This window comes from Trichomycterus rosablanca, chromosome 19 (assembly GCF_030014385.1).
Source record: "Trichomycterus rosablanca isolate fTriRos1 chromosome 19, fTriRos1.hap1, whole genome shotgun sequence".
Classification (NCBI taxonomy): domain Eukaryota; kingdom Metazoa; phylum Chordata; class Actinopteri; order Siluriformes; family Trichomycteridae; genus Trichomycterus; species Trichomycterus rosablanca.
This window is the reverse complement of record NC_086006.1, coordinates 7,677,949-7,704,534: the sequence shown is the minus strand read 5'-3', so window position 1 is coordinate 7,704,534 and position 26,586 is coordinate 7,677,949. Positions and strand designations below refer to the sequence as shown.

General features: G+C 39.8%; 1 protein-coding gene across 2 annotated transcripts in view; it reads left to right on the top strand.

Moving 5' to 3' along the window:
• Positions 1-11,293: 11,293 nt before the first annotated feature.
• The window catches only part of rap1gapa (RAP1 GTPase activating protein a), an 85,224-nt gene continuing 69,931 nt past the window's right edge, over positions 11,294-26,586 (top strand). For both annotated transcript variants that reach the window (XM_063016116.1, XM_063016119.1), the window contains exon 1: positions 11,294-11,351. In XM_063016116.1, coding sequence (XP_062872186.1) covers positions 11,308-11,351 — 44 coding nt within the window. In that variant the 5' untranslated portion in view covers positions 11,294-11,307. The remainder of the gene's footprint in view (positions 11,352-26,586) is intronic.

The window sequence follows — 26,586 nt, the reverse complement described above, 5'->3', positions numbered from 1 at the left end:
AACCTAAAAGCAAACATAATGGTTAAATAATTTATTAGACGTGGTGTTTTAAAAATATCCTAATGTATAATCCACAATGTGCTGCCAGAGATTTTTACCTATTCGAAGGCAGTGATTTGAGATATGAGAAAACTTGATAACACCAGCAAAAATATTCCGTATATACTATATACTACTGACCTCCATATAACTTTATAAATATTACTTCAGGGATTTTGACCTTTTTAATATTTAAAATTCAGAGCAGTGTCAGTGCAAACAGATTTAATTAGTATGACTTTTTGGAGTTTCCTTTTCTCAAAATCTTTGTATAATGCTATATTTTTCGTTATGTCCTGTTTGCATAAATTATTTAAATGTGTTTACCAATATCTGAATTGCTTTTAGTTATATTTAATGACCTTGATTTCCTTTCTAAGGATTTTTTAGAGATGCTCATGCCTCACTGGCAACACATTTCTATGCTGTAACAATTGGCTGAATGTAGTGTAACAGAGGAGGTTGTTCATTTGCATTCACATTCACATTTACAGTTATCCAGAGCGACTTACAGAAGTGCTTTAACAGTAAACATTTTTCCACTCTAGTTTAAGAAGACAACAGTCCAAGGATACAGATCTGCTGAAACACTGGTAGAACAAAGTTTTTTTTTTAATTAGATCATTAGTAAGTACATGTTAGTTCTCAGCTTAAGTACTTAAAAATAAATAGATGGGTTTTTAACCGTCTGATTGTCAGATCGTTCCACCACTTGGGTGCAAGTACAGAGAAGAGCCTTGATGCTTGTCTTCCACAACTTCTGGGTGGATCTAGACAAGCAAGACTAGTGGCTCGGAGGTTGCATGGTACAGAGCGAGGTGTGATGAGTTCTCTAAGGTAGTTTGGAGCTGGTCCATTTTGGCTTTTTAGGCAAGCATAATTATTTAAACTGAATGCGGGCAGCTACAGGAAGCCAGAGAAAAGAACACAGCAGTGGGGTGATGTGGCAGCGTTTAGATTGGTTAAAAAACAGGCGAGCAGCTGCATTTTGAATGATTTGCAATGGTTTAATAGTGCACATGGGAGCACCTGCCAGAAGGGAGTTGCAGTAGTCCAGCCGAGAGATTACAAGTGATTGGACAAGAATCTGAGTGGCTTCCATAGAGAGAAATGACCAAATCTTCTTGATGTTGGCTACATGAGGAGAGAAGGTCAGCTGGTTATCCAGGACAACACCAATGTTTCATACATTGTCAGAGGGTTTGATCTGGGAGTCATCAAGAGAGACGACTAGGTCTTGGGATGGAGATTGATCTTCAGGAATAAGTATCAGCTCTGTCATGCTGGGATTAAGTTTTAGGTGATGATTTGCTGGATTTGCATCCATATAGTAATTGTTTTTAAAGTTTTGCAAACTTGTAGTACTGCATACAACAAATACCACAGGACACCTGTACAGAGTCCATGCCTTAATGGGTCAGAACTAAATGATATTGGGTTCACTGTAGAAATATTAACACAATAAAGAATCATCTAGCACATTCATTGATATAAATACATCTCAAGATTTTCTTAAATTAATCTCAAGACCCAACTCCCACATACTTTGGCTTTTAAATTTTTACTGCCATGTTCTCTATTAAACTGTTTATAATCAATAAAGTATAAAGACATGTTGAAATAAAACTCAGCACTGTTTTTATGGGATGCTCTATTTTAACTAATGATGATTATTGGTAAAAAAATTGTATCCCTAATTAATAAAAACATTGTGCAATGTGTAAGATCCCTCTGGCACCTAACATCAGTTTAAGCCCGGCTTCATTTACTGCGCTCACTCATCTCTTTGCAGTGATTCAGCAATGCAGAGTACTATAAACAGTCTCCTGGTAGGACATACAATGACAAAGCATTTTTACTGTCACATCACTAAGACATCAGTTTGGCTGGACATGGTTGGCTGCAAACCAAAGATGGTTTAGCTTTTTTCAGTGCCCTCTGTCTCGTGTTGCTCGTAGCAGACTCGCTTCTGATAAAGCAATATTCATTGTGATGTTGTCATTCCAGCTTATTCTTGGTCTTCCTTGTCTTCTGAGACCTTCCACAAGTTCTGTGACCACTGTGAACACTGCCTTTAATATGTCATGTAGATGCTGCATCACATGGCCAAAGTTTTCTGATACAAGATCTCAAAAGCCTGAATGCGTCCAGGCTTTACATCCATATGTGGCTACCGGCCAGACCAACACCTCATCAGTCATCAGTCATAGCTTGGTGATGGTGATTATTGACTTGTTTATCCATATCCTAGTCAATTTGACCATCTTTGCAATGTCCATTGCCGTTCTTTATCTAGGCATGTTTATCAACTGGACAAAAAACATTTTTGCTATCCGTAATGCTTAGACAGATATGCTGTTCCAGATACACCTTAATACAACCTCAAATCAGAAAAAGTTGGGACAGTATGGGAAATGAGATAGATTCCAGAGAGAATGTGTGGAGAATTTTGAAACCAAAAACACAACAGTGACAACCTTGTACTGTTGTACACCTTAATATGTGTTTGCAAGTATAATGGCCCAAAATAATGTATTTACTTTATTATTTACTAATTATAAAATCACCTGAAGTAGTCATAAAATTAAATACAATAATTAGTACTGGTATAATCTTTATGAATCAAATATTGTCCAAATTGTAGTGTGATTATTATAAAAAAAATTAATCCTTATTGCACCCTCAAGTACCCAAAGCCTGAAATATATTCTTACACTATTAATCTTTACAGCAAGTAGTTTATTGAACAGAATAAACTTTACTTTAGTACAATCTTTGCACGTCAGTAGCCACATGACCTCAAAAGAATTCTGCTATATGTAAACAAAAACTAGAACTTGTTTAAAACCTTTAGCTGATAATACCAGGAATCTTAAAAAATAAATATTTATATAGCCTAATTGCTGGTAAAGCTTTGACTAGGGATGTTAATGATTTACCGATTAAGTGAACTGATAAAGATGCCATTGTTCATTTAATGTTGTTGAAATAATGGTGAAATAAGGTGAAGGTTGACTTGGATTGAGATCTATTTTATATTAGCACATATATGAGCACAATCTTTTCTTTAAACTTTGTTTTAAACTTCTATTTACATATTCACTGTATTTTTTGTAATACAAAATAATATGGATATCTTGCATCATGCTCCAATAGGAATGTAGAGCTCTGCTTATCTTGTATTCATTTCTTCAGTTTTACCACCGCTTTATCCTATCCAGGGTCACGTTGGGGACAATTCATCAGGTAAAAGGTAGGAAACACCCCAGACAGACCACCAGTCCATCACAGGGCAGACACACACAGGGCAGTTATAGTCGCTCCATTTAACCTGACTGCATGTCTTTGGACTGTGGGAGGAAACCAGAGCTTCTGGAGTAAACCCACACAGACATGAGGAGAACATGCAAACTCTACACAGAAAGGACCCAAAACTCTTCACCTGGGAATTAAAACCAAGACCCTTTTGCTGTGAGGCGGCAGTGCTACCCACCAATCCACTGTGTCACCCTATAAATCGTATTAACTACCATAATAATATCGGGAAAAGCTTTTAGATACCGAAAGCATCTCTGCTCTATAGTTAGCATTTTTAGTTAGTGCTTATAATGACCTGTTCACTACCTGTATTTATTTTTATACATTTTTCTTTTAAATTTCCAGTTTAGTCGTATCCAATTACCCGATTGTATTACACTTCCTCTCTATTGATGTTGACCTCCACTTTGACTGAGGAGAGCCGTGACTAACACACGCCCCCTTCAACATGTGTGCAGTAGCCAGCTTCATCTTTTTACCTGCACGAGGCGAGTTCATATGTGAATCAGCTTTGTGTTTAGAGACTCACACCCTGATCATATTATCCCTCGTCTCTGTGCAGGCACCATTAATCAGCCAGCAGAGGCCATAATTGCATCAGTTATGAGGAATCCCCCTTCGGCATCCTCCCTGCGAACGAGCCAATCATTGTTCATGTAGGCACTCTGGTGTGCTAATGTGTTTTACCACTTTTGAGATAAATTGGAACATTGTTTGTTTTAAGCCCAGTAACGAGACTAGTCAAAATGTTCAACCAGCAATACTAAGAATGGCACTATAGAAAATAAATAGTCATTTAAAAATGATAGTTGTTTTTACAATGACACGGAGGCGGGCAACTTTCTGTTTTCCCCCCTGAGATTTCCGCCCCTGGCTACTTCGTTCACAGAGCCACAGAGCCTGTGATGATTTAAATTAGTAAAATCCAGCTATGACTTGTACTTGGTAGCACTGGCTGAGTTTGTGTTATGTCAGCATGACATATTATGCTCACAATGACATGCCATTACACATGCAGTTATTTAACTGCACAGCTAGACTTTGTATTTCTGTTATTTTAGCAGTTGTACGGCCCTCAGGTCTCTTTTCCTCGGTTGTTTTTTCTGTCCTGGCTTTTTTTATGGTGCCTAGAGACCGAGGCTTTGAGGTTCAGGCAGTATTAATGTCAACGTCATGCTGACAGAGAAGAAAATTCACAGCAAGCAACACAAATCCCAGCAATCTCGATCTGTATCTCTGTCCTCTCTCCATCTCCTTCCCAATCTGGCTCTGCTTCTGTGGTTAACTTGAGTGCAGTCTCATTAGCGATAGTGGTTCAGTCCTCCGGGGACATGCTGGCGGGTCTGCCCTGTGGATGAGCTCAGCCAGAGAGCTTTGCAGATCTAAGGATTCATCATTTGAAAGGCTACGTGAATCAGGATGGGTTCTTTCTGTAAGAAAGACTATTGTAGACTACAGACTTTCTACATGATGAGTTTAAACATTGGGATGTTTTAATCATCCTTATCACAGCTTGGTGCAACACATTTGAACACATGACCATAAGATCATCTTGGGAAGGCCTTCCGCAAGATGAGGAGTATGGAAATGTATTCCCATACGGTCAAAGGTGCACTCTGAGGTCAGGCACAGTTCTGGACTAGAGTGCTAACATCCCAGGGGTGTTCAGTAGGGTTGAGGTCGGAGCTCTGTGCAAACCACTTGAGTTTTTTTACTCTCCAAATCATGTCCTCATGGACCTTGCTTTGTGCAAAGGGGCAGAGCCTCCTTGCAGGCACAATTGACAGTGCCTGCAGCAGACAAAATTTGCCACTAGTCTGCTGGGTGGGAAAAGACTGGACTAAAAAGAGGATGCGGTCTTTCATGCTGTGTAAAGATCCTGTGCAGAAATGCAGAGATCAGTGCGTGACTCTCCATGCGCAAGACTGGCCTCACGGACGAATACATCAAAGTATGGGCGAATAAGAAGGGGTCATGGACTGTGCATGTGTTGAAGGAACATGTGCCAGGCAAATATACCCTCCTCGGACACAGGGCCCAGCAGCGGACGACTAATTGACTTTGCTAATGTGAGAGAAAAAGGGAGAAACTGCATGTAAAAAATAGCAAAAAGGAAAGTGTGTACTAGAAGCAAGCAAGGGTGTTGTGCAGCAGGCAGAATTGGGTATATCCAAATTGGGACGATGCAGATAGCAGCAAACTGGAGTAGTCTTTTCAACCCTTGCAGTTTTACTGTGTCCCAGAGGGTGGCAGTATTGCATAAAACAGTCACACCAGTACTGTAGTTCGATTATAACTGAATGAAATTAGCAAGGTTTATACACACTATGTAAGGTCCTGTTGGCTAAACGTTTAGTATAAACGTGTAGTATTCACTGCTGAGAAGGAGTAAGGGAGTTCAGACCGTCCCGTAGTCAGAAATTGGCATTCATCAGGGCCAGACCTGATCCTAAAGTATTGAGGATCCATTAGAAATGTAATACATCTTTACAGTTTGACACTTAAGTCACTGTCTGATGAAACAACGGGCTTAACAGCCATGCCCATAAACCACTTGCCAAGTCAACCTATTGATCCAGCACAGACTAAAATGCTTCATTACAGTAATATCGAAGGGAGATCTGCCGTGAGGTGAAAGATCGTGTTACAGCTTCGAAAGTGAATTTGATAGGCTCGCTTCTACAGCGGACTGAAATATTGAACAGAAATCTATAGAGACGTATTGCGTGTCATTTCACAGTGGAGTGAAGATTTCTGAAACATTAGATGTGTTTTTCTAGATGTCCTCACCCTCAAATCATTTTACTTGAAGAGATGCCAAGTTCCAGTGCTGAGCGTAATGTTACTGCAGTCAAAGCTGAGTTAGATTAGATGTGATTAAATTATGATCTGTTCCACTGAAATACATTGTATGATGTGTAAATTGCTGAACACCTTGGCTATATAAACCTCCTTCCTTTTCACAAGATTTTGAAGTGTGTCTGTGGTAAATTGTGACCATTCAGTCAAAAAGCATTTGAAAGATCAGACACTGGTGTTAGATGATCAAGTCTAGATAACAATAGACAATCCTGTTCATTCCAGTGGGGTAGTGGTCAGGCCACTGGTCCAAAGTGATTTACAGTACTGTGACAGTATACAGTCTGAGCAGTTGAGGGTTAAGGGCCCAACAGTGGCAACCTGGCAGTGGTCGAACCACTGACTTGGGTCAATAGGTAAACTGACCAGCTGGATAAGAACCACTGACTTGGGTCAATAGGTAAACTGACCAGCTGGATAAGAACCACTGACTTGGGTCAATAGATAAACTGACCAGCTGAATAGGAACCACTGACTTTGGTCAATCGGTAAACTGACCAGCTGAATAGGAACCACTGACTTGGGTCAATCAGTAAACTGACCTGCTGGATAAGAAGCACTTACTTGTGTCAGTAGGTAACCTCACCAGCTGGATAAGAACCACTGACTTGGGTCAATAGGTAAACTGACCAGCTGGACAGGAACCACTGACTTGGGTAAATAGGTAAACTGACCAGCTGGATAAGAACCACTGACTTGGGTCAATAGGTAAAGTGACCAGCTGGATAAGAACCACTGACTTGGGTCAATAGGTAAACTGACCAGCTGGGTAGGAACCACTGACTTGGGTCAATAGGTAAACTGACCAGCTGGACAGGAACCACTTACTTGGGTAAATATGTAAACTGACCAGCTGGATAAGAACCACTGACTTGGGTCAATAGGTAAAGTGACCAGCTGGATAAGAACCACTGACTTGGGTCAATAGGTAAACTGACCAGCTGGATAAGAACCACTGACTTGGGTCAATAGGTAAACTGACCAGCTGGATAAGAACCACTGACTTTGGTCTATAGGTAAACTGACCAGCTGGATAAGAACCACTGACTTTGGTCTATAGGTAAACTGACCAGCTGGATAAGAACCACTGACTTTGGGCTATAGGTAAACTGACCAGCTGGATAAGAACCACTGACTTTGGGCTATAGGTAAGCTATGTCTAACTGTTCCTTGTTTTGACTGTAGACGATCCATAGAAAAAAACTGTGAATAAAATGTAAGTGCATTCTTGTGTTTTGCATCAGTATTCAACATGTATAATGCAACTATATGAAAAACTTCAGTCACTCAGATGGCTGTGGCATGCTGGGTACTATAAATGTAATGGCTTTACTCTCATACTCAAAGAGTGCACTTCACATTTGCATTGAAGCCTCAGTTAAACCCATAAAATAAATGCAGCTTATTAAAAGGCAGTTTGCCTTCATTTTAATATAATGATGTAACTTTTGGCAGTACATTAAAACAATTTTCTTCACTCTAGCATAACATGATGTATGAAAGTCATTAAAACTCCCACTGTAGGTTTATATTGTCATTTAGCAAATGCTTTAATTCAAAGTGGCTTACAGTTGTGGATAAATACAATCCAAGCAACTGAGGGTAAGGATGCTCAAGTGCTCATCATTGGTGGGGCTTGATCCAGTAATCTTCTGCTTATTAGTCCAGAACTTTCTCTAGGTTTTAAGTTGGTGGGTTAATGCTGATGGTTAAAATTGTCATTCAAATTAATTTCTAGCAGCTGACACCTAATTGGACTTGAGGGCCAAGCTAGAGATCATGTTCCTCTTGAATTAAGACTCTCAGCCTGTGTTTATACTTGTAGTTCAGTTCCCTTGATCCAGACCAACAAGAAAATTATACATTGTTACATTTGAGTCCTATCAGTTATTGGTAAAATATGTAATATTCCAAACCCTACTGCTTCAAATTTTTCCAAAAATACCTCTTCCCATATTTCAACATTCTCATGCTTTCTAAATATAGGTCAGCCTTGCCATTCTGTCTTCAATCAAGTCTCTGTGCTTTGGTGGTTTGGTCGCAGGGCTGATTGTGGTAGAGTGTAAATATTATAATGTAATTAAATGTCCTTTTTAATAGTAATGGACAACCAAGCAGCCGTTTCCTGTTCTTGGATAAACGGTGACTCCACCACCTGGAGCATCAGGTACATGGTATGGCTGTCAGGTGTTTCAGACACTCATTGCTAACAGGTGTATGAAATCAATTTCATATTTTAAATATGCTCTATGCCTCCACCTTGTCTGTTTTACCATGACTTCACCCCTGTGTCCAAAACAAGGTCCATTAAGTTAATGAGATTGATAGGGAGAAACTCCAGTGGCATGGAGCCCTGACCATCATATTTGGGTTGATATTACAAATGCTCATTTTGGCTGAATAGACACAATTTACCACAGACACATTCCAAAATTTTGTAAAAATGTCTCCCAAAAGATTGGCGCCAATTGAAGAAGCTGGTGAATGGTGTTATATTAATGACAATGTTTTTTGAATGGGGTGTCTAACAAGCTTGTGGTCAGGTGCCTACATACTCTTTGCTTTATGGTGTATCTACAACACCTTTTTAAAAGATCTTGTCTTAGAAAAACTGCTCAAAATCATTTTATTTCTGTCTAGTTCACTTTGTCTTAGTGTCCACTTTATGACTCCAGGTGTTACAGGGCACCCCAGTGGGTTCAATGTTGGAACCTGCTGTGTGATAAAAGGCATAGACTTCCCAGGTGTGTGTCCTTGCCATTTTTATTTTCTTGTGAAAATGACTTCTTTTACAGGTTCATGATTTTTGTCCTCAAAGGGACAGTGTGAATAACTCTGTCCATCCACTAAAATTACAGGGTATAAAAAAAATCTTTTCACAGTAGGTCGGCAATCCTAGCCTGTACTAAGCTATACTATAATACCAATTGAAACTGAGTCTAGGTGATAATAGAATAACACCAACAGCTAAGACGACAGAAAATGACCAATGTTCCTGCAGAAATCTAATCATAAAATGTGGCGTTCACTAAAGTGGAACCTTTGAAGTGGTAGCTTTGAGTCCACCTGAGAGTTCTCTATCTAAAACAGCTGTTCAGCTCAGCTGCATTGTTTCAGCATTTGATCTCAACCCAGGATATGGCATCATCGGCTGTCATTCAGCTTTGTCATAGTTGTGCCCTTGCTGTGAAGTTGGAAGAATCTTGGCCAGTCTGTGCCCTGATGGTTGCTCTAAGGTTGTTGCTCTTCCCAACAACCTTAGTTAATAAAACATCTTTCTCTTTTTCAAGTAGACCATGTCTTCCATTGAGAGTTTCAATTCTATTTAAAACAGATATTAATATTATAGCTCTGAATTTTGGCTGATGCCTGATCAATTACCGACATCCAGTAATTTTATTTTATTAGGATTTTAACATCATGTTTTACACACTTTGGTTACATTCATGACAGGACAGGTTCATCAGTTCAGAGACAATTTTGTATCTCCAGTTAACCTCATTTGTATGTCTTTGGAATGTGTGAGGAAAACGGAGCACCCGGAGGAAACCCACACAGAAAGGACCCAGACCGCTACACCTGGGAATCGAACCCAGGACCTTCTTGCTGTGAGGTGACAGTGCTACCCACAGTAATGAACTCTTCACTACCAAGTAATGTATCAGTTGCTGTTGTTCTCTCAATGACAAGACTCAGTTTGCACACTTGCTCTTTACACACTGATATTCCTCTAAAGTTCTTGAATCATTTAATAATATTATGCTCTGTAGAGGGAGAACTATGCAATTCCCTTTCAGTTTTGTACTTGAGGAACATTGTTTTTAAACATTTCAATATTTTTTATGCATTTGTTGATGAACTGTAGATCCTCTGCCTATCTTTGCTCCTCAAAGACTCAGACTCATCACCTGTTTAAAATCACCTGTTTACAAAAAAATCTAATTTAGTTTAATTAAAAACAAATAAATCTGTCCAGCAAGAGATCAAATCAGGCATTATAGTGTTCAAAACCTGTAAATTATGTGTCCAGGCAGAAGTATTTTACTGTTAGTAATTTACTCTGACACATTAAGACATAAGACTGTACTATAAACTGCTTTCTTAATACACTGCATACAAAATAAAACTGATTATGTTTACATTCATGCCGTTACTTTCACTTTTCTTTCTGCCTGGTTACTGCAAATGCAAACATAAAGGAGAAATAACTACTTTTGGCCGTGTTTCTGTGAATGGTGATTTGTGAAAGTACTCTAATTGAGTGCTGACTGTGTAAATCAACAACATAGGAGGTTTGTGGCAAAAATATGGTCTAACTGAAGTGCTGGGTGGTGCAACAAACAAACAAAGATTGTCAGATTAACATGGCGATTTGGCATAGTGCTTTTGTGTCAAGACTCACATATTGGGCCACATTGGGCTGATTTGTACCTGGACCAAAGAAAATCATTATTTTCAGCTATAATTTGTTTTAAAATTAGTGCCCTGAACACCAAAATGCAAATATGGAAAGCATTCATTTGCCGGTGACATATTTAACATATTTGCTGATTCAGATCTTGGTTTACTCTGACTGAGAGCTTTACCTTCTTCAAATATTTGCTTCCACTTTTGTTTATGTGAATATTTTACTTTCCTTTATTTTTCTGCTTTTGTACATTTCGGTCCACCTTAAAAGCTCTGATATTTGGTTTTGGGATAACTGTCTTCATGGCAACACATCTGTCATTCACATATTTTCCGATTTTTTTTTCTCTCCAACAGATTATTTAAAAAATGTGGAAAAGCATTAAGTGGACACCTACTAGTTAGCAGGGTGACTGGAAGTGGCCATCCACCCTATTATTTCCAAATAAAGAGAGAAAGAGAGGAAAAGGGATTCAAACAGAAAGAGGAAAGCAGAAGAGAGAGAAAGGCAGACAGGGAGGGCGAGCGGCTGGGCGGGGGAGAGTCAGGGGAGTAAAAGGGAAGAAACACACACTCATACAGACTCTCTATTCACTCCAGTGAAACAGACACAGCCCTCATCTCAGTGTGTCTGTCCGTCTCGGTCTGTCTGTTTCTCAGAGTGAGCTCTGGCTGTCCGACGAGATGCCGCAGAGAAAACGGAGTTTCACTTTTGGAGCGTATGGAGGGTAAGAGAAACTTGCTGTTTTTTGTCATTATTTTCATTCAACCGTGTTCATTGTCTAGTCACGTGTATGTGGTGTGTATGAGTAGGACTCTTGTCTACTGGAGTTAGGCATGCTAAGAAAAAATACAGATCTAGAAAAGGAGCATGCATACCTGTGATCTCCTGAAATAAGGTCTGATCTACGTACACTTAAGCCTCACACTGGGCTGTATAGGTGTACCTACATTGGTCTCAGAGATGCATCTGGTTACCAAGACTCCTCCCGGTTGATTACACTACAGCCCATGTGGTCCATGAGTGATGATGTTAGCATCTTCAGTGAGGTTTGAAAGATTCCTGCTTTGTTTGACACAATGTAAACAAAGTATAACAGAACATTGTGGTACATTTTAATGAGCTGATTTGTGAAGGTGATACAACAATCTGTTTTCATTTCTGTTTACTATAGATGATTTTAATGATGTGTAAAGGCATATAGTTGAAATCTGGATGCAAGCCAGGTGGAATGTGAGCAATCAGCAGGTGTAAATGCCATCCAACAAGCATAATAATTTTTAACCTGATGGTACATTGTGATAGATCCTAAATGACCTAATGTCAATGTCGGTTTCCTTCCACAGCTTAAAACTAAGTATTCTAATAAGTGCAATAGCTCCTCTAAATTACCCCTAGGTATGAGTGACTGTTACCACCCACAGCTATTCTACTTTGTTTTATTCATAAATGATCATTTATCACAAATCTACTGTCTGAAAGGCTAAATGCTTCTTTATACTGTATCTCTGCTGTGCAAAATATGAAGGATATACAGTAATCAGTCATAACATTAAAACCACCTCCTTGTTTCTACACTCACTGTTAATTTTATCAGCTCCACTTAGAAGCTCCATATAGAAGCACTTTGTAGTTCTACCATTACTGATTGTAGTCCATCTGTTTCTATGCATGCTTTTTAGACTGCTTTCACCCTGTTCTTCTATGGCCAGGACCCTCACAGGACCACTACAGAGCAGGTATTATTTACGTGGTGGATCATTCTCAGTACTGCAGTGACAATGACATGGTGGTGGTGTGTTAGTGTGTGTTGTGCTGGTATTAGTGGATCAGCGCTGCTGGAGTTTTTAAATACCGTGTCCACTCTATTAGACACTCCTACCTAGTTGGTCCACCTTGTAGATGTTCAATCAGAGACGATCGCTCATCTATTGCTGCTGTTTGAGTTGGTCATCTTCTAGACCTGCTGTTGGCTGGATATTTTTGGTTGGTGGACTATTCTCAATCCAGCAGTGACAGTGAGGTGTTTAAAAACTCCAGCAGCGCTGCTGTGTCTGATCCACTCATATCAGCACAACACACACTAACACACCACCACCATGTCAGTGTCACTGCAGTGCTGAGAATGATCCACCACCTAAATAATACCTGCTCTGTGGTGGTCCTGGGAGAGTCCTGACCATTGAAGAACAGCATGAAAGGGGGTAACAAAGCATGCAGAGAAACAGATGTACTACAGTCAGTAATTGTAGAACTACAAAGTGCTTCTATATTGTAAGTGGAGCTGATAAAATGGACAGTGATTGTAGAATCAAGGAGGTGGTTTTAATGTTATGGCTGATCAGTGTATATCCCAGGGCAGTTTGGTTCACAGCTCAGCCCTCTGTGGTCTATATTAAAAACCTATTAACTAACTTCATCACACTTTCTTAGTTTCTTGGTATTTTAGTCCATCTGGCAGAGGTTTGATCAACTCAGGCATTGGTTTGGATGTCAGTAATTTTAGACAAACAACTAGCAATTTTCTTACTACAACGGCTGCCTTTAACGGCATTAGAAAACAGTATCACTCACAGCTGTGAACATCAGTAACATGATCCTAACACAGTACTCACACGAGACCTTCTGACTACAAATTTAAGGGTGTGTAAATTGGCATGTGTGAGGACCTAGGATAGACAGAAATCTATTGTGTAGGATTAACCATTTGCTATCAGTTTTAGCCCATTAGCCTTCATATTTAGTATGGGCCACTTCCCACTCACCAGCCATGTAATGGCAGAGACTCCATGACAACGTTCAACAGTACATACTAAATTTGAAGCAGTGCGCACTGCTTGGCCGAAAACGCAGTAAGCTCTTTCAGTACGCAAGTGTGCAGTATGTACTACGTCCGCCATCTTACAAACGTCATGTGATGCATATCGCCACAGTTAAAGCCCCACTATTCATTAATTAATTAGCTGAATTGTGGGATCGGTTATTGGGCCGTGGTGTGCTGTGTTTGTATCCGGATACTTTTCGTGTACTGTTTAATGAATACTACGTACTCGGACACACTACCCGCTCTCACATACTGCTTTTGCGTACTGTTCAGTATGGAAATATGCGATTTTGGACACAGCTTTGGTTTAATTCTTGACTACGGTTTATTGTTAAAATGCAGATCAATTAGTGGCATTATTTTTGGCTAGTGTCACGTTACTTGACAGGAAAGCTAGAACTGCCGTCACTAGCATTCAAAAACCTGGTCCAGTTATGCTCTCCATTATAGTCTTTTAGACCCACAATGGGTCTCAAACTCCCACTCCCCTGTAATAGGGCATAAGCTTTTCGGTTGTATCACTAGGGAACCCCCCTAACACCAGATTTAATGTGTTATAATTGGCAAACAGGATTGACAGGAAATAGAATCCTTCTAGAATGTTGCCTTTAACACAGACTGTGTTGTGATTTAGTATCTTGTAAAGAAGAACCTAATTTTAACCCATCAGCAGTGAGTATAATTGAGTCAGACTTGCTTGGATTAGCCTGTGCAGGTGAGTAGAACACAATCACTGTTTACACTGTTTATCACTTCTCTCAGCCCATCTGGGTTTGAGCCCTTGTTGTTGTCCCATCAGGAGAAGGAATTGTACATTTCTGATTGCGTCTAGAAAGCAGCTGTCCTCGGCTCCATGAAACTCTCAGCGAAATTCTTCTCTCTGGTCATCTGTGTCAGAGTACCAACTTGAGTCAACAGGTGCAAGGCCACCAGCTCTGAGTGCTGCCTGATCAAGGACATGCACTGTCTGTTTCTGTGCTTGTAGATGTTTGGTCAAGCCATCACAGGATCACAGGAATGTTACAGAATTAAGACCTGTCATGAACACAGAAATGCATCATGAGGGGTGAAATTTCAGTAGGTCCTGGCACCAAAATGAGCAAATGTGACCAGGCAATAAATTATTTATTCATAATTGCACAGTCGATAAATGACTCATGCATAGCTTGCTGACATGGACAGTCTCTGTTATTTGTGGCATGTATTTTTTTTTTTACTGTGGTGCATGCTAACAGGACTGCATTGCATACTTGCCTGAGATTTGCCAGCTGCATTGTTCTACCACATTCCAAAGGTGTTCCTCTGTAGACCATAAGTATACTGAATTTATTGGCAAAATGAATCATATTGGTGAAATATGATTCATTTTGTTCACTTAATTTTATACACCTGTCAACAATGGCTTAGCGCAGTTACTAGGAGGGGCGTCGATATACTTTAGACCATATTGTGTACATCAATGGGTTAAAGCATAATAGCATAATAGCTCAGTATCAGCCCTTGGTGTCATATCAGGACATGTCTGATTGACACACCAGATTTGATTCTGTCTAGATTTGCATTTGAATGTAACCTTACTTGATGGTTTTGAATTGCATAACACACTGTAGTGGTTCCCTGCTCGCTTTTGTTTTTCCACATCACAGAGGGTTTTTAAACCACATTAGCAGTTATATAATGTATTGTTTTTGTTCATTGCTGTTTTAAATTCTGTTGCTTGGTAGACTAGTTCATTGATGTATGATTTTTCCACTCCACTCCACTTGTAAAAAGTAGTTTTGATGAGACAGATCATTATCTCCAAAAACAATAAGAGTTTGGAGAAACTTTTGAGGCATTTTGTCTTAACGGTAGGTGGGACTGAAGTTTAATAGTGCAGAACCAAAAGCAGTTTGCATTTAATGGGTCAATTTAATACCTGACTAAGGCATGGCTTCAAAGAAACTGCAGTGATTAAAATTTGAAATAGACTGCATTTTAACACATGGGGTGCCGTTTAGGACACAGGCAGAAAAGTAGAGTGGTGCATTACTTGAGAAAATGTGAGTGTGATTGCGGCTCAAAAGTTGTAGAGTATGTGGAGGGGTTGAATACTTTTGGTGAGAGATGTGATTGTGTGTGTGCAAGCATGTATTTGTTGGGGTATAAGTAATTTTACTTAGACAGGTGATTATATGTGTGCAAGCATGTATTTGTTGGGGGTGAGGATACTTTTGCTTAGACATGATTGTGTGTGTGCAAGCATGTATTTGTTGGGGGTGAGGTTTGCTTAGATATGGGATTGTGTGTGTACAAGCAGGTATTTGTTGGGGTGTAAGTACTTTTGCTTAGACAGGTGATTGTGTGTGTGCAAGCAGATATTTGTTGGGGGTGAGGATACTTTTGCTTAGATATGGCATTGTACGTGTGTGCAAGCATGTATTTGTTGGGGTGTAAGTACTTTTGCTTAGACAGGTGATTGTGTGGTGCAAGCATGTATTTGTTGGGGGTGAGGATACTTTTGCTTAGATATGGCATTGTACGTGTGTGCAAGCATGTATTTGTTGGGGGTGAGGATACTTTTGCTTAGATATGGGATTGTACGTGTGTGCAAGCATGTATTTGTTGGGGTGTAAGTACTTTTGTTTAGACTGGTGATTGTGTGTGTAAGCATGTATTTGTCGGGGTGTAGCTACTTTTTCTTAGATAGGGGATTGTGTGTGTGCAAGCATGTATTTGTTGGGGTGAGGATACTTTTGCTTACACATCTGATTGTGTGTGTGCAAGCACGTATTTGTTGGGGTGAGGATACTTTTGCTTAGACATCTGATTGTGTGTGTGCAAGCACGTATTTGTTGGGGTGAGGATACTTTTGCTTAGACATCTGATTGTGTGTGTGCAAGCACGTATTTGTTGGGGGTGTGAAAACCTTTGCTCCAAAATGTGATTGTGTGTGCAAGCATGTACTATTTGTTGTGGGTGAGGATACTTTTGCTTAGATATGGGATTGTGTGTGTGTGTGTGTGTACAAGCATGGATTTGTTGGGGTGTAAGTACTTTTGCTTGATGGGAGATTGTGTGCATGCAAGTGTGTGTTTGCAAGAGGTAAGCTGTTCAGAAATCTATGTCAAAAGATAAATATAAATAAAGGTAGTTGTGTGTCTCTGCTAATCACAATTTCAATCATGTAGTTATGGGTAAATATCTGATAAAGGATTATGAAGGATTGTTTATGAAAATAGGAACAGTAGGATTTATTTTTGAGCTCAATGGTGCAGCGTTTCCAATGAAAAATGGCCTGGGAAAAGAACACTATTGATATAAACAACTTGTTGTTGTCTATTGATGTAAACAACATGTTGCTTACTTAAGTTACATTTGCTATTTGTTTATGTTGTCAAAAAATCCAATAGTGTTATTGCAGGTTTTTGAAAGACTGTAAGTGTAGCCTTTGGGATTTATTGGAACGCTGATAGTGAGCCAGGTCTTGTCATTTTGTGTGACTTCATACACGTAAATGCCTTCCAAGAATACCGGTGGCTGGTCTAGCAACAAAGGGGAAACTTCTATTTTGGCCTATGCTTTTGGAATGAGATGTCTAGGTGTCAGGTGTCAATAAAATCATGGCCGTGTAGAGGATATGAATAAAAACCTTGTCCATTAAGCCTAATGCTGATTGGTCATTGCAGCCGTCCGTGCATATTGTGCCTTATCTCTTAAACTTTAATAGAGCTTCATGAAATAAGCAGTGCATTCAGGCTTTGTCCTAGATCTTACTTCCCCGTAGTAGCGCGCCTAGCCTGGGCATATGGTCTGGGCACTAGCCGACTGGTTGACTCACTCCATGTCTTTGTCTGCTGTGGTTGCCCCAATGCCAGTGGTTAAAAGCCTGGCTTTGTGTGGACCTTGTTTAGGGACAGTCATGTGGAACAAAGTGTAGCCAGTCTGTCAGCAGATGCTTGACGTGCTCATTTCAAATGTTTAATGGTTTGTGTTTCTTTTATCACTAAACAGGACACACACGTTGGACCTTTTTCAGAGACCTCACAAGATATGGCCAAATGTTTGTGGATAGTTGATCATCATAATGAAGCTGCAGACAACCCCCCACATTTATCCCCATACCTTTTCCCTGCAGCTAAAAGAGCATTTGTGTGGTCAAGCACTTGCTGGGCTTACAACTGATGTTCCAATTTACCCAAAAGATGTTCAGTGGGGTAAAGTTAGGACTGTGCATGCAACTGGAGCTTTTAGTTATTAGAAATGACACTGGGTTTTCTGGGCCCAAGCTTTTCTCAGATGGACCAAAAGCCTCTGATTACTGGCATCAAATTTAAAATTTGTCTGTATTTTAATTTATTTTCATCAACTGATTTATCCTTGTCAGAAGGCAGGCATACCCTGGACAGGGCACCAACCGACGCATGGCTTCGGCTATCACACCTCCTCAGACATTGATATTAGTGTCTGTGTAGATGCCCTGCTGGTTGATACCCCTGCTAAGATTCAAACCTGGATCTCAGTTGTGGTGGGCTAGCATGTTGGACTTCTGGCAGTTAAGTGAAAGTTCAGATGTATGCTATGGAATTTGCACTCATTAGATCACAACCACATTGATCACATATTGTAGACTTTGGATTTTCTCCTGTGTATCATTTGTAATAATAAGGTTCCAACCCCTCATCACAGCTGTAGAATCTGACAATCTGAAGCTTTTCAGGCTGTTAATAGGGGCCCAGTAGCTTACCCCTACACACTTTTTGTCTTTACATAAAGGTCAGATTTTATTGTAACTGGAAATTCTTGTTTGAAATTGTTTGTCGACTATCGTCTTTAGTCATATGTTAATTTAATCAGAATCTAAACCAGTTTGGTACATATGCTAGGTATGCTAGGCTTGTTTTGGCAAGTGCACATGCAAGGGATGTATAGCTGAATAGAGGTATACAGTTAGTCAAGTAAAATATGTGGACACCTGACCATGAGCTTATTTTACGAGCCTATTTTTCGAACAGCAAAAGACATTTTTCATTTTTTGATGCAGGGATGGAGTTTTTTTTTAAATTTATTAAATGATAATAAAATATCGTTTGTAATATATGCCTGGTATGCAGACTTAAACAATGTAATGTGACAAACATTTTCAATTCATTTTCATCTAAAACTTTCTGAGCAGGGTCCACGGCAGTTCTGGCTTCACCATAAAACACTGGGCCCAAGGCTTGAATACACTGAACAGGACACCAATCCATCACAGGGCTTTGGCCATAAAGCCCCACAGATATAGACAGATCTAGTCAGTCATAAGTGATCTATTATGCAGCATAACAGACTGCTGCGCCACCTGAATATCTGTGACAAAAATGCGAAAATAAAGAAAATCAGACAGGGGTCACTTTTTCACAGCTGTGTATTTTAAGAAGATATGGATTTTGTTCGTCACCTAAGCTGTTCAACTGGTTTAGAGCCAATTTAGCTGGTTGGAACTGCTGAAATGCTGGTCAAAGTTGGTAGAATGGGCTGGTAAAATGCTAAAACTTATCAAAAGCTAGTGCAAAGCTGGTCTGGATTGGTGGAAAACTGGTATGAACTTATAGAAAGCTTATGTGAGTTGGTAGAATGCTGATGATAGACAGAAAGAAAAAGAAAGAAAGAAAGATATCCTTTATTTGTCATATATACATATACAGATGTACAGTACAATGAAATTCTTTCTTCGCATATCCCAGCTGGTGTTGGAAGCTGGGGTCAGAGCGCAGGGTCAGCCAACTTACGGCGCCCCTGGAGCAGACAGGGTTAAGGGCCTTGCTCAAGGACCCAACAGTGGCTACATAGCAGAACCTGGATTTGAACCGCCAATCTTCCGGTTGATAGCCCAAAGCCCTACCCACTAGGCTACCACAGACGGACTGAATGTGAATGTATGTGGCCTGTAAGACCAGCTAATCCATACAAAAGTTTATACAGGGTGCTAAAACACAGCGCAAGCAAGAGTCTTATTTTTCTTTTGGTATATGACTTATGGCCTGCGCTAAAAGCTGATAGACAGCTGGTAAAAACCTGGTCTTGGATCATGGAAAACTGGTTTAAGCTGGAGTCCTGTTTCTGCTGGTATGTGGCTGATGCCATGGATTGAACACTGGTAGAGAGCTGATACACAGCTGGTTACAACTGGATAACTTATCTAAGCTTGTAGAAAGCTTATCAGAGCAAATAGTTGGCTCAGCTAATGCCTGTAGCCTGTAAAACCAGCTTAAGCATGTACATGTAGGTGACATTTCAATTTTAGAGTATTCTTGTACAGAACCAAAGTCTAAATTATCATTTTTTAAATTTTCATTTTTGCATTTCCCAATCTAGTCATTTCTTATTCCATATTGTAATTTCTGTGCATTACAGACAGGCAGACAGCAGTCTGTACCCCCTCCTGTGCAGCCACTGGTCACTTCATTTTACACCAAGCAGCGTCTGAATGACTGTTGGTCCTACAGGATTCCTAAAAATACAAAATCCCCACTAGTCTGACGGCTACATTTCAGCTATCTAAAAATGAAATCAGGCTCGTCATTTAGTGTTATCTGAGCAGTGTTAACACATGTGCATAACATTCTTATCCTTTTTGTGACAGGACAGGTGGTGACATGTCTCAGGGTCATGAGTGCCATTGCATAACTTGGCACTGTATAGTGTCAGGTATCGGTGATGGGGGAAATCCTGAAGGTGGGCTGGAGGTCCTGTGTAACATTAAGGTGCAATGCTGGTATAATGTATAGCTGCTGTGTTGCTGCCAGTACGTACCCAGTACATATTATTCATTCATTTATTTACATTTACATTTTCAGCATTTAGCAGACGCCTTTATCCAAAGCGACTTACACAATGAGCAATTGAAGGTTAAGGGCCTTGCTCAGGGACCCAACAGTGGCAACTTGGTGGTAGTGGGACTTGAACCGTCAACCTTCTGTTTACTAGTCCAGTACCTTAACCACTGAGCTATCACTGGCATTTATTATCTGTTTATCACCGCTTTATCGTACTAAGGGTCATGGTGGGTGCAATTCACTGGGTGAAAGGTAGGAAACACCCCGGACAATGTGTACATTGTGTATATACACTGATCAGCCATAACATTAAAAACACCTCCTTGTTTCTACACTCACTGTCCATTTTATCAGCTCCACTTACCATATAGAAGCACTTTGTAGTTCTACAATTACTGACTGTAGTCCATCTGTTTCTCTGCATGCTTTGTTAGCCCCCTTTTATGCTGTTCTTCAATGGTCAGGACCCCCACAGGACCACCACAGAGCAGGTATTATTTAGATGGTGGATCATTCTCAGAACTGCGGTGACACTGACACGGTGGTGGTGTGTTAGTGTGTGTTGTGCTGGTATGAGTGGATTAGACACAGCAGCGCTGCTGGAGTTTTTAAATACTGTGTCCACTCACTGTCCACTCTATTAGACACTCCTACCTAGTTGGTCCACCTTGTAGATGTAAAGTCAGAGACAGTCGCTCATCTATTGCTGCTGTTTGAGTTGGTCATCTTCTAGACCTTCATCAGTGGTCACAGGACGCTGCCCACGTGCCGCTGTTGGCTGGATATTTTTGGTCGGTGGACTATTCTCAGTCCAGCAGTGACAGTGGGGTGTTTAAAAACTCCATCAGCACTGCTGTGTCTGATCCACTCATACCAACACATCACTCACTAATAAGTGGAAATCAGATGGAGCTAAATCCAGACTATAAGCTCTCTCTCAGTCTCTCAGACACGACCAATTACTGCTCCTCATCTACTCCCTCAATGTCTCCAACCAAAATATAAAAGTGTGGAAACGTTTTGAAGATCCCTCATATATATTTGTATTAACAATCACAGTCGCAAAACACAGAATCTTCTTTTTATTGCATTTTACAAAATGTTCCATCTTTTCTGAAAATAAGGTTTGTAATTTCTCTTAACGTCTGCATAAATCCAAATAAAAACATAAAAACACATGAATGCATTTAATGAATAATAAATTAAGTGCTAATTTAACAGATGGAAGAACTAGGGCAACCTAGAAATGCTCCAGAAATTATAAGAATTCCAATTCACTGACAACATAGTTCCATTAAAAATCTTGGGTGTATTTATGCCCTGCCCCCAGTCTTTCCCTAAAGCAGCTGGCCAACCACAACTGATCAAAATATGTATACTAATAAGCCAAAGATTCCCTGACAGAAGAGGTTGTGTTTTCAGCCTTTTTTGTTAGGATGCCTTGAAATAATACAAACCTTCCCAGTTTATTAGTCTCCAGTCTGACAGATCAGCATCCTCTTAGTTCTAGTTCCCAGAGAGACACTGAAGTACACTACTTTTATTTAATTAATGTCAGTGCTGAAGCCAAGTAGAGCACTTTCTTCCTCATTGACTCTGTTATGTAGACACAAAGTTCCTGCTCCACTGGCCCATATAAACCAGGTTAATGGTTCTCCAAGTGCTGTACGTCACTGCTCACTCCACATGCCTTCAAGTAGTAACGGCCTTTAAGCAAGGAGAGAGAGAGTTGAAAGTTAAAATTGTATTTACTGCTTTATACAGTAAACTTGGGAGACACTGTGGCTCGGTGGGTAGCACTGTCACATCACAGCAAGAAGGTCCTGGGTTTGATTCCCAGATGGAGCAGTCTGGGTCCTTTCTGTGTGGAGTTTGCATGTTCTCCATGTGTCCACAGGGGTTTCCTCTGGGAGCTCCGATTTCCTCCCACAGACGTCCATAGACGTACAGACAGACCAATTGGAGCCACTAAAATTGCAGGCAACCTGTCTAGCAACCTTTCTGGGGTGTTTTCTACCTTTCGCCTGGTCATTTGAATAGGATAATTCAGGGGTAAAACAGACAATGAATGAATGAGCTTGCAACTTAAGGTCAAATTCTTAACCAAATTGATGCCTGTAGTGTTGCTATTCCTTTTCTCGCATGTACTACACCCATGATGGCTGAGGAGGGCATTCCTTCGCTGCAGTATTATGCAGCAAAAGTGGCTCTAATTAATCAAATGTTCACCATGATCAGCGAAAGAAGTTTGCATGTTCTTTCCGCATGTCTGTGTGGGTTTCCTCCGGGAGCTCCGGTTTCCTCCCACAGTCCAAAGATGTGCAAGTGAGGTGAATTGGAGATACAAAATTTGACATTAAACTTGTGAACTGATGAATCTTGTGTAACCAGTAACTACCGTTCCTGTCATGAATGTAACCCAAGTGTAAAACATGACTTTAAAATCCTAATAAATAATAAATACATTTTCCATTTACTAATTTATTGAACATAACCAGCATAAGTATGCAGCAGGTAAAGTGGATCTGGGTAAAATTCAGCCATTAATCACTCTCTCTGAGGAATTTGGGATGTTCCACCCATGTCTGATAGTTTTCCCCTTAGTACTCAGGTTCTCTACCACCTTCCAAAATCATGCAGAAGGAGTGTAATTATTTCTAGGTTTAATTAACTAAGTGAGGATGTATGTGTGTGAGTAAATGGAGTGTTTGGCTCCCTGTTTAGTGCTGTAATCAGAACAAAGTGGCTATTAACACGACAAGCTGAATCTGATTTTTGTCCAATGTGTATCTGCTGTTCTTCCTGTTTTTGGGTTGTCTTTCTATCTTTTGTGATTGAATGTTGCTATGGGACAGTGGTAGCCTAGTGGGAAGAGCTTTGGGCTATTAATTAAAAGGTAAAGGTAGAGAATTCAAATCCCAGCTCTACCATGCAGCCACTGTTGGGCCCTTGAGCAAGGCCCTTAACCCTCTCAGCTCCAGGGGCGCTGTGCAATGGCTGACCCTGCGCTCTGCGTTCTATAACTTTATAGCTTTTTCCATTCAAGTGTTATATAATAATTTTATACAAATTATACAATAATTTTATTCCTAGAAGCTTTAGAATCATTCATCTGCATCATGATTGGTCTGTAAAATCTACATATTTTAGAATTTGCAGAATTGGCATTACTATCTAGAATTTAATTTAAATTTCTGAGGACTTGAGATCTAAAGTGGAAGTACATTGAATAACAAAAACCAGTGTGGGTAAGGACTTGTTACCTCTTACTGTGTATGCTGTTATATTTATATTAAATGAATGATTGAAATAGCTGCACGAATGAAAGATAACCTGAATTTATTACAGAGATGTCAGTGGCAATTTAAAAGTGGTTTATTCCATGTGCTTGCTTCAGTTTTCTTGATAACAGGAAGAAAGGCTATTGAATTTTTGGTTTGTTTATTTGCCTCTATCACTTTAAATTACTAATACACTTTTTGTAGACCCTTAATAAATGGAATCAACTGGGAATATGACTTAAACATGAAAATATTATGTAATGCTCCTAATAATATATTCTAATAACATTCGATTGACTTACTGCCCATCAACAATGACGTCATCTCAAAAATCCATAATTAGAAATATAACATACTGAGTATGTGCTTATGCAGTAAGCCAGGATTACAGAGTCAATATTAAAGCCATCAGATATGCCTTTATAGTCCAGATGTCAATGCTTTTAGATAAAGTAATGTGATCATAGAATGTATTTCTTTAATTGAAACAGTTGTGATTTTACCATTAAGCTGTGGCATGTGTGGATATGCTCCTACATCTACAGTAAAGGAATATCAGACATGATTATTTTTAGAAAGCAATATCCAGACCAACAATGTATATCAAATGAGTATACTGTATATGAATAAATTAGTCTTACAGCATCTGGTGAGAAGTCCAGTGGCCTGTACAGGCCATGTTGTCTATTACAGTTGTAGAATGTTTCACATGTTGAATGTCTTTCAGTATTTCGAAAGTAAATTAAATTGAATAATTAAATGAAATCTTCCGGTCCAAAAGTCTTATTATTTTTTTTTTTTTAAAGGGCCACTGGTTGTAGTTAAAGCTCCCCCATGTGGTACTCCAGTTTACCTTTAAAGAAGTGCTCCATTTTATTTACATCAACACGCCAGTATGTGGTTATTGTCTAATGGACAGAACAGCCTGTCCCACTACCTTCGGGTTTCACATCCGTGGATTCAACCAACTGTGGATCAAAAATATTCTGGGAAAAATATCCAGAAAGTTCAGAAAAGGAAAACTTGAATTTGCAGCACATTGAGTACTATGCTAAATCCACTTGAATGAAGTAATCTATAGGGATACCCTGCTTTAGCTATTTTACAGATCCTAAGTCTCTCCATGACTTGGGTCTGATTTGTTTGCTACCTGTGTTAAATGCATTCTTTGATTCTGTACATTGTATAAGGTACTAAGAGTAATCATAGAGTAAACATTTAAACTACACACAAGGATGTGCATTGGCAAAATGCTTGTTTCCCCTTTGTAGATGCTCCTGTATTTTTGAGGGTCACCACATCATATTTGCATACCCGACTTGGCACTGTATTTATGCTGGATGCCCTTCCTGAACACCAATCCGTATTTCATCTGGGTTTGGGACAGACACTGAGAGCGCACTGTCGGGTGCACCTTACAATATCTAGGCTGTTTCAGCCACCCTCCTCCGACATTAGGTGATCATGTCCGTGCATACACCTGACTGCACCACTGAGATTTGAACTCTGGATCCCTGAAACCCAGTCGTGATGGGCTGGCGTACTTAACCATTTCCCACCCAAGTGTTTTGTTGGTACATTCATTTATTCATTGTCTGTTTTATCACCGCTTGATTCTATTCAGGGTTGCGATAGGAACGATTTACTGAGCAAAAGGTAGTAAACACCACGGACAGGTTGCCAGTCCATCTTAAGGAAAACACACACACATTCCAACTTGTAGTTAATTTTGTAGCAACCGAGTTCTCTGAGGAAACCCACACGGACATGGGGAAAACATGCAAACTCCACACGGAAAGGATGTGGAATCGAACCCAGGGCCTTCTTGCTATAAGGCAACAGTGCTACTCACCGGTTATATAACCGATTACTATATATATATATATATATATATATGCTTTTTTAGGCTTACTATGCATTAATGAACTTTAGTAGGTCTATGTGGTTGGTGTGATCCTTCAAATCGTTATACTGTACTTACACTTAAGTGTTGCATCACAGCTCCATCTACTGGCTAAAGTGGTTATGGGTAAAGCAGCTTTTCTCAGTAATGTTCAGGGATTTTACCACAGCATGATTTATTCACAATCCCACCAGCTGTTCTCTTTAACATGCTCTGGTTTACATGTGTTTTTATTCTTTTGAGCCGGTTATGTAACACTTTAATTCAGGTTGGATTTGTGAGCTTAAGATTTGGATGTTGATGTGTTTATTATATTTTAAAAATACGTATATTGAAATGTATGGGTCTGGTGTCCACATACTTTTTTCATATGGTGTGTTATAAGCTAAAGGGAATTCCTGTGCTCTGTAAGTGGGCACTAAGTGGGTTTTAGGTCCTATTTTGACACTCTAAGCGGGGAAGCAGGACTTGTGCCAAGAGACTCTGAGAGTGGGTGGTTGAGTCATGCTTTGGAACACTGACCCCTGCTGGGTCCAGCCACCTGGCTTCAATCTTGAGGATAAGTTTGTGGATGCCTTTGTGCTCTTGATGTATTTGTGCCAGTTACTGAATGGCATTACTGAACTGAGAAACAAAAGTCAAATTATGTTCATGTTATCCAGCCACACATATTTGTGTATAAAATCAATTACATAAAATAATTTAAATGCCTCTTACTTTGTCCCAATGGTATGAGGAAGACCCTCTCTTATTGCAGCATGACTGTCCTCTTGTGCACAAACATGGTCCATAAAGACGTACTTTGACAAGTTTGGTGTGATAGAACTCCTGAACCCTACTGAACACATTTGGGATGATTTGGAATGTCAACTGCGAGCCAGTCCTCAAATAAAAAGCAAACTTCCAATGACACACTTTAAATCCTGTTGAAAATTATTATAGAAAAGCTATTGCTATAGCCATTGTTCATTATTTTGGAATGGGATGTCCACATGCTTTTGACTCTCAACATTATAACCTCTTTGCTTTCAATTTTTGATTTGTTGTTACTCTACTGATCAAGTACTACACAAGCCATGCCAAGTAATCAGGATTTGTACAAAATCATATGCTTTTGAACCATGGTGAGAGAACAGTAAAAATAAAACCTGTGC